Below are 9,219 nucleotides of genomic sequence, written 5' to 3'. Positions count from 1 at the left end.
TATCAGGGAGTGCGGCTTAATTTGTAAAAAATGAAGTGCAGGTGCTCAAATGTTTGTCAGAGGCCACACCTACTTTCTCTGGCTCCGCCCACTTCATCCACTGGCTCCACCCACTTACTATATTGGCTCCACCCACATTTTCAACTGGCTCTGCTAAAAGTTAGAGGTAATATATATATCTGGCTGATCCGAAATTTCAGCAAGGGAGCCTTCCTCATAGTAAGGTTTTGATAGGAGGGTCCCTTGCCTTGTGAACATTTTGAAAAAGATTAACTCAAAAGTGCATTTAAAGCACAATGTTGTAATAAATTAGCTAAAATCACTAATGCATTGAAAAGGGACCATTTCAGTGCTGTATGTGCTGATTTGGTGAGAAAGGAGTACAATACTGGGGTAGGGTATGCCATTTTTAACAGTCTATGAATTCTAAGGTACAACTTTTACATAGCTTATGTGCCAAAATGAACCAAAATGTTGTTAAAACACTCTAAACGGAGAAAGTGAATAACATCATGCAATGTACTTGAATTAGTCAGTCATCATGGCACTTCCAGTGGCCGAAGGGGTATGTGATTATTCAGTACACTAGAGTATTTTGTTAGAGAAACAATTGAAAAAAGAGGATTACCAAGTGGGCTTGTTACTATAGCTTAGACCCTGGGGGATAGATGTGCATTTATTAGACACAGATTAGTTAAATAAAATATGGAACTATGCAGTTCTGTATCACACAGACACAACAGATTAGAAAAGAGGCATATATTCCAAATATGACTTTTTAATTCAAGAATTGTATCTTACCAGAAAGCTCAGCAAAATGTAATCTCCACCAAAAGGACCTAGAGCTACCTGGGCCAAAGGAATGGATAATGACGAGGCAGTTTGAATTTCACAGTATTGCAAGTCAGACTCCTAGCTATTAGTGCAAAATGGCCATAGTCAGTGCCATACAAAATCTAAACCTATAAAGACAAAATAATGTAACATAAAGCATATAAATACAAATAAATATGTTCTAAAATGAAAAAGCAAGGTAAATCTTATAAAAATAAAATAAATTATATAAAATATAATAAATATAACATCCAAACCAAGAGACAGCTATAAGAAAATATTAAATAAATTGACACTGTCAATCAATGCAAATAAATAACCTATATAAAGTACACAACAATTAAATTTCCCCAAAAGTCCAGTAAAGCCTAACTTTTTTAAAATATTGCAATGACCCATTTTTCAGTTACACTGGGCTAGCATCTATTTTTCTAGAAAAGCCCACACACAGTCTAAATCACGTGTGCATTCCAAATCCTCCTCTTTCCTTGCTTTACTCCTAGTGTCATCAGCTGCTCTCCGCCCTTTTGCAAGCCATGACTGAACATAGGGGATTGGATTGAATCTCTTAAATGGTGGACCAACAAGATTTAAAAACATTAAAGAAGATATTGTTTCAGTCAGCAATGATGCTCTTGTAGATGTGCAAATGAGATTCATTTGAGAAAAGCCCCGCTCACATTCTGCAGTACTGATAGCAATAGTGTGCAAAGCCATCAAAAGCTCCTTGAACTGCCTTTTAATTTCTTTTCCTCCAGATTCTTTATACTCTCTGTACGCACGTATGGTTTCTCGGCTGGCAATGTTGAATCTTTTACACAGAGACTCAATGTCACTTTCACCATAAAGAACAGGTAGCTCATCAGGCCAGTACTGTTTGTATAAAACTTTCACTTCGTTAATCAGTGTCTCATAGTCAGCCTTTTTGTCAGCAGAATTAGTACCGCCTGTAGACAACAAACGATTTCTCAGATTTTCTGCAAGGCTACGAAAAAACTGTCCCTGTTCAATGATTTTGTCAGTGGTCTTTCCTTTGTGCGGCATCACACCCTGGAATATATTTTCTTCCATTGCCTTTTTACACTGTGAGAAATGCTTTCCTTGCCGGTCTACCATTGCCTCAAACACTGCTATTTGCCGACAAATAGCTCGATGGGCATCAATGATTGTAGAATCACGTTTCTGTAACTCGAGTGATAACTCTGATAACTCCTGAAGAGCATCATACATGAGGCCAAGATTAGCAACAAACTGGATAGATGATAATCGCCTTCCTAGGCCGGTGTACATATTTCGATTAGAACTGTCACGGGAAGCATCAACAGCAGCACTAGTAAAATGCTTGTAGAGAGCAGGATAAGCATTCCAAACAGCTTCTACTGTTCTAAAGCTTGATGCAACCCAACGAGTATCTAACACTCTACCTATTCTGCAGAGCTGAATGTCAAGAACTTCTGCACACTCCTTTAGCTCCAAACGGTTTTTAACAGATGTGGCAAACAAAGAATATAGCTTGTCGAGTAAGTTTTTGAAGTGATTTGTAGCGCCAATATCTTTCATGACATCATGAACGGCAAGTTCCAGGCGATGTGCTGAGCAGTGCCAGGCTACAATATTGGGAGAGATTTTTTCTTGCAACCTCTTTATAACACCACTGTGACGGCCAAACATCACTGAAGCGCCATCACAGGCAACTGAAACCAGGCATTTGGAGAGAAAGTCCTCACTTATATTAATAGGATCTTTTTTTAGAGCAGACAGTAAACTACTTACTATGCCATCAGCTGACAAATCACTCAGCTCAATGAGGTCAACAAAAATATTAGCTGGGGAGTCCATGCCAGGTAGCTGCATTCGCATGTACACAATTAAAGAACTTTTCCTATTTAACGCAGTGCCTTCATCTAGTAAAATACTTATTTTTGGGGAAAGTTCAATAATTTGAGCAAATATCTTCCTCTTCATTTCTGAGGATATGTGGCGTTGTATGTTTGAGCAAGCTACATTGGAGTGCAAAATTCGACCCATATCCAGTCCATTTAACTGGTGGCAGTCTATCTCTGTTTCAAAACCATACGCTGGCCTGTTCCGCTTTGCTTCCTTATAAGCTACACGGAATATTCTGGATGTTGATGACATTTGTAAAGATTGAGCTTTTGCAGTTACTTGCAATAAAGAATCTTTTTTTGCATTTTCTAAGATTTTTAAAGTTGCAACATGAGCCTTGCTTTGTGCATGTTCTCCAATCTTTTTTCTCAATGATTTTTGCTGTTGTCGTGGATTTGTGCCATATGCCTTCACAGTAGAGTCAGTCCATTCTTTGGACAATTTCATTCCCCTGGATTTCTCAGCACCAAGATCACGGACTTGGCGACACACAGAACAGCCAAGGTTAGGGCCTTTAACAATTAACCACGGATGCTTGCGTTGGAAATATATCTTTTGATCGTGTTTCCAACCTTTAGGAAGAATGCCTTTCCTAAAAACTGTGCCTGAATGTGGTTTCAGCGATAATGTGTCAAATTGTTTGCTAGTGCTTGGAGTTTCCTCTGTCTCACTCTCAGCAATCTCCACAGCATGATACTGGTCATCTCGGAGAGGACTATCTTGTGTCTTTTTTTCTGTAGGTGTGATAACGCTGCTGCTAGTAGTGGTGTCCCTCTCATCTTGTGCCTTCTCTTGCACTTCATCTTCTGTGTTGTTCCCTTCATCCACCGGAAGTACATGGTCTTTTTTAGCTACTTTATTAGTAGGCTCCCCATCGTCTTTGGGCTTAAATTTAGTGAAGTAGCTTGAAATCTTCTTCTGCCCACTGTGCGACATTCTAGGGAAGCAAAGTGAAATAAAACATGCTAGACATGTGCGAAGTGTGATGTCAATTCAATTAAGTAATAATACATGCACAATTATTTTTTTTTGCAGTTTGCTCCAAAGAAATTTATGCATCTGCACATATATTACCATCTACTGTCTACAACTGACTACAAGTATAATCTTACTTTGCCGGGTTTGCCCACCCAAATTCAGACCTTTTGCAGCTGAGCACTCACTGAAAAGAGGCACAAAGTCTTTAAAGTTTGCCTCACTTTTAAGCTTTGGCTTCCTGTAGCAGTAGCATGACAACTAAAGCAGGGTAAGGTGGAAGTGTGCAAAGTTAGTTACACACTGTGATTCACAAAAAGTATTCATTAATTGACACTCAAGGCCAGAATGGGAACCCAAAGCAGCCCTGGCAAGTTTTGTTTGACCAGCCCCCATACAGTGCATAGCAAGCAAGCTTAATGACTGCTAGAGATGTTTGCATGGGGGTCATTCTCCCCTCAAGAACATTTTTTTGAAGAGAAAAAAACTAAAATGGTGCACAACATATTTAGCTGTATCAACTTTCAAAGCATAGTAAATTGTACACCTAAATGAGGACGTGCATAGCCACCAAGGCCAGAAAGCATGGTAATCTCACAACTTGGAAATGTCAGACAAAGGCACCCAGGCTAGAAATCATGGAAATGTCACACAAAGGCACCCAGGCTAGAAATCATGGAAACGTCAGACAAAGGCACCCAGGGCAGAAATCATGGAAATGTCACACAAAGGCACCCAGGCCAGAAATCATGGAAATGTCACACAAAGGCACCCAGGCCAGAAATCATGGAAATGTCACACAAAGGCACCCAGGCTAGAAATCATGGAAACGTCAGACAAAGGCACCCAGGGCAGAAATCATGGAAATGTCACACAAAGGCACCCAGGCTAGAAATCATGGAAACGTCACACAAAGGCTCCCTTACCCTCATCATGCACATTCTCAACTCATATACCAACATCACTTCTTGGTGCAGAGCCTGCTCAGGTGACTGATTGCCATTGGTTTCTTTGCAAGCAAGACCACCACATATTACTTCCCCTTATTTAACCCCGGGCCCAAACTCTATTACTTCCCCTCCTTAATACCAACTCCTCTCTTATGTTTGATGATGAGGGCGGCTCTTATGCGACTTGCAGCTCTTCCAGGTAATCTCATACATGATACATCTGCCCTTAGCAGGCAATTCTGGCTCTGAGTCCACTAACTCTCTTGTAAAAAGGCACCTGTATTGACAGGACTGGAGGTGGTCATGGGGGGTTATTAGCACCAAAATCATCCTGTACTGATTCCACTTCCAGGCAGCCTGCAACTGCGCAACAAATAGCCAGTGAGTGCATACTGCTGGCAACAACAAACATGATTGTGCATCGATTCGTGATGATCAAACTAGCCTAAAGCCAGGGCATCAGTAACAACATTTAAGCAGTGTGACTTCCGAACATAAAAAAAGTTAATCTGTAGGCCTCACCTGCGCAGATTTATTATCCATTGCTATTTGCTTAAAAAAAAAAAAAAAACAGCCCTTAATGTAGTAGTGTAACTTAAGTCAGTCAGAACATTTGCGCATGTTGCAGCTTGCCTGGCACAGCCCCAGGCCGAACCCCCACAGATTTTATGATATTTGAAAAGGAAGCCGAATCCTGCCCTGGGCCTGTAACCTGTACTGATTTCACCCAGGCAGCCCGCAACTGCGCAACAAATAGCCAGTGAGTGCACACACAACAAACCTGATCGTGCATCGAATCGATTCGTGATGATTAAACAACTAGCCTATGCCAGGCAGGGCATTAGAAACAACAACATTTAAGCAGTGTGTGACGTGACGTCCGAACATAAAAAACTTAATCTGCAGGCCTCACCTGCGCAGATTTATTATCCAGATTGCTTAAAACCAGCCCTTTAATGTAGTGTAACTGACTGCAACAACTAACAAGTAAGAGGTAGAAGATTTGCGCACCACACGCTGCAGCTTGCCTGGCACAGCCAAGCCCCAACCCGAACCCCCACAATTTTATGAGCGTGCCCGGCCTGAAAACGAAACCGAATCCTGCCCTGGGCCTGCATCTCATCCTCTACTGCTTACAGGCAGCCCACGGCACAACTGCGTAACAAATAGCCAGGCAGACTTGACTGAGTGCACAGTTGCACACTAAACATGATCGTGGTGGTAAGTGGTCCGTGGGCTACAGAGGTGATGCGCTGGAGTTAGGGTGGGGACGTGGTATCTATGTCGGGTGAGATAGGAGGATGCGCAGACTTGGGCAGGGTGGGTGAGGTTTCACCTGGAGGACGGCGTTTGAAGGCAGAGCCTTTGAGGTGATGGTCAGTGGACAGGGTGGGGTGTAGATGGTGAATGTTGAGACAGCCTTTGACATGCTGGACTGTGAGTAGGGTGGGTGTGGTGGGGAGTGGCTCTGCTGGGTGTGTGGGAATGCCGCCTTCGAGATGCTGGACTGACTGTGAGATTGGCTAAAGAGCTGGGGGGGGGTCTGTGCGCCTCTGAGGTGCTGGTCTGTGGTCAAGGTGGCGTAGATGATGGTCTATGTAGTGGGGTGGGCTGTGGTGCTGAGGGCACAGTCCTTAAGATGGTGGTCTGTAGACTGGGTGGGTTCAGAAAACGTGCACACTGACTGGAGGCGTGGGACCGCACCTTTGAGAAGTTGATCTGTGGGCAGGGTGGCTGCGGGGAATGGTCTGTGGGGAAGGTGAGCTATGAAGCTCTGAACTGCGGGGCGATCTGATAGGGTGTGCATGGCCTCTGTGTGAGACATCATGCATTCGGTCAGCCTTAGGTGCAAAGGGTGTCTGTGAGAGGGGGGGCGGTCTTCAAGATTCGGGGGTGTGTAGCTGCGCTGTGCTGCCAGGGTGGACTCCCGTTTGGTGCCGGTGTGATGGCTTGAGTGCCCTGCTCTGACGCGGGTTTGCTGGGGGTGGTGGGGGGAGGATGGGGTGGGGCTGTTCGGGGCACTGATGTACAATGTGTGCTGGTAACGCGCCTCGTGATGGAGGGGGCACTGCCTTAGGGTTGGGTTGGTTGGCTGACCTCCTTCGGGGGCATTCGCGGACATTCACTCATTGAGAGTGGCACACGGACGGAACATCTTTGTGTGCGTGCGTTGGGAATTAGAAGGTGTGTGTGGGGATGTGCAGAAGGAGGGACGTGCAGGGGGGGTCTATGACTCAGACAGGAAGGCATGGGGAGGGCCGTGGAGCCAGGGTCTGAGGCGTTGTGCCAGCCCATGCCAGCACACCCGGTTCACCGCTGCCCACCTTCCTCCTTCTCTGCCACTTCAGGCAGTATCTGTCTATCCTCACCCCACCCCTGTGGGTTCGGTAATCAGAGCCTGGTGATACCACCTCAGAATGGAAGGGTGGGGTGTTGGAATCTGCGACCAACTCTTCCCGCCACCGGGCAGTGCCCGCGCCCTCCACACCCCCAGAAGGCACAGCAGGCACAAAGTGTTGCCAGGACAGGAGCCAAAGTATTGTGCCAAGCAACGAGTACAAAAGATGGGGCTGAAACACCGCTCCGGGCACTCCCCCCGCCCAACCCCGTTTGGTAACCAGTGCCCGCCGCCCGGTCAGACTCCAGACAGAGCAGGCCAATCATCTACTTCTTCATGTGATAATGTTGTGTGTAATCAATCATGTAATGATAACATGTTACATAACGGTAACCCTACCCTCCCAACCACAATGATAATTTTAAAAAAACTTAATCCTTCCTGCGCGCCTGCGGCCCCCGGCCCCGCCGCCCCAGCCCAGGCCCTGCCCAGCCCTGCCTCGCCTCGCCTCACCTCACCTGCCTGAGCTGCCTGCTGCCTTATTTCGGAAATTCGGCCGGCGCCGCCGGCCTACCCCCAGCCAGGCCATCTTGTCCCTGCCTGAGGCGCTGCTGTAGCAGTGGTACTAGGTAGACGGTTGGGTCGACCAATAAGTATTAAAACCCTGGCTGACTCACTGGTCTGGCCACCACCAGTAAATTAATGATAATTTAAAAAAAAAAACGTAATCCTGCGCCTGCGGCCCCCGCCGCCCCCAGGCCCTGCCTCGCCTCGCCTCACCTCACCTCACTCACCTGCAGTGCCGCCTCAGCTGCTGCCCTGCCTGCCTTATTTCAAATTCGGCCGGCGCCGGCCTACCCCCAGGGCCAGGCCCCACCGCCCCAGGCCATCTTGTCCCTGCCTCCAGGGCAGCGCTGCTGTAGCAGTGGTAGGTAGAGTCGGTCGGTCGGTCGGGTCGACCAATCACCAATCACACACAGTGTTAAAAAACCCGACTCAAGTCACTGGTCTTCTGGCCACCACCACCAGTAAATTAATCACGCTCACTCACTTCACGCCACGGTTCATTGTTCATTCAATCAAAATTTATTTCTCACCCCACTGCCAGCAGGCCTCTGGCCCCCGCCCTGCCCTGCCTCGCTCGCCTCGCACCCAGGTCCGGTCGCCCTCACCTGCTTAGCAGTGACGGTGAGCACTCGCAGTCGCCGGCCGCTCCCAACTCCGAGTCGAGTGAGTCTCAGTCCCCCGACTGACTCCCCCACCAGCAACTTTGGAGTTTGGGCGGGCGAGGGTCGGGAAGTGGTGCGGAGTGCGGACGTGCGGTTATGCAGGGGCGGGCAGAGAGAAAATGCGCGTGCAATGCATTTGCATGCAATCATCTGCGCACGCGTCACTTCCTCTGGCGCGCACAGCCCCAACCCCCGCAGCAAAGCCCTGCCCAGTGCCTGCCCCTGGCCCCTGCAAGGCTGCAAAAAGTAACAAAGTTACAAAATTTCCAACGGCAAGTCCCGGACTCTCCCGCCCAGGCGGCGCCGACTGGGGCCCTGATCCGCGCCGCGCCTGGGGAAGTGGAATTCATTTGAGTTGACTTCTTCTGTCTTCTTTAACTAAGTAACTCCAGTCAGTGCCACTGCCTGCCTGACAGTAATAGTAATACACAGCAGCGCCACACTCTCTGTGCCTGCCAGAGAGTCATCACCACGCACCAGTCAGTGCGCACGCAAACAGAGACACGCACGAGTCTAAAAAATGAAAATGAGGCAGAGAACAGGTGCACTTTAATGCCGAGTGATAGACCCGGCCCCCATAATTAAGTGCCGGTGCTGAGCACCGGCAAGCTCCGGCTCAAATTAAGCCCTTTAGCTTACCTATGATAAGGCAGGTACGACAATGATCATACGGGGCGGTCATTCGACGCAAGTGAAGATTTAAAATCCTGCAACTGAAAAAAGGTGCAGATTGTGATTAAGATGCTACATGGAGCATCGTGTGTGCAGTAATAGCTGGTCGTGTCCTTACCGCAGATTACGGTGCGCTGCGTTCTCGATGATGGAAGAATCCGGCAGCTGGGGAGGGTAAAGTTGTGGTCAAAGGGCGGAATGGGACGTACTGAGGCATGCTAATAAAAAGCCATCTGTGCCGCTTACCTTAGAAGTAGTATACTTCTGTTAAGGTGGCAGATAGTGCCTAAGAAGAGAAAGAAGGCGGAATGAGGAGCCGTTAAGCCTGTCTTAA

General features: G+C 47.2%; 1 protein-coding gene across 1 annotated transcript; it reads right to left on the bottom strand.

The window, feature by feature from the left end:
* Window positions 1-1,257: 1,257 nt before the first annotated feature.
* LOC144752492 (E3 SUMO-protein ligase KIAA1586-like) lies at window positions 1,258-3,657 on the bottom strand. The gene has a single exon (XM_078640404.1). It carries the CDS (start codon window positions 3,655-3,657, stop codon window positions 1,258-1,260), a length of 2,400 nt encoding a protein of 799 aa, XP_078496530.1.
* Window positions 3,658-9,219: the final 5,562 nt, after the last annotated feature.

The sequence above is a fragment of the Lissotriton helveticus genome, chromosome 5_1 (genome assembly GCF_964261635.1).
Source record: "Lissotriton helveticus chromosome 5_1, aLisHel1.1, whole genome shotgun sequence".
Taxonomy (NCBI): Eukaryota; Metazoa; Chordata; class Amphibia; order Caudata; family Salamandridae; genus Lissotriton; species Lissotriton helveticus.
This window is presented reverse-complemented; position numbering and strand designations above follow the sequence as displayed.

Coding starts and splice junctions, on each gene's coding strand:
- LOC144752492 (XM_078640404.1), bottom strand. CDS start 3,657: ATGTCGCACAGTGGGCAGAAGAAGATTTCAAGCTACTTCACTAAATTT.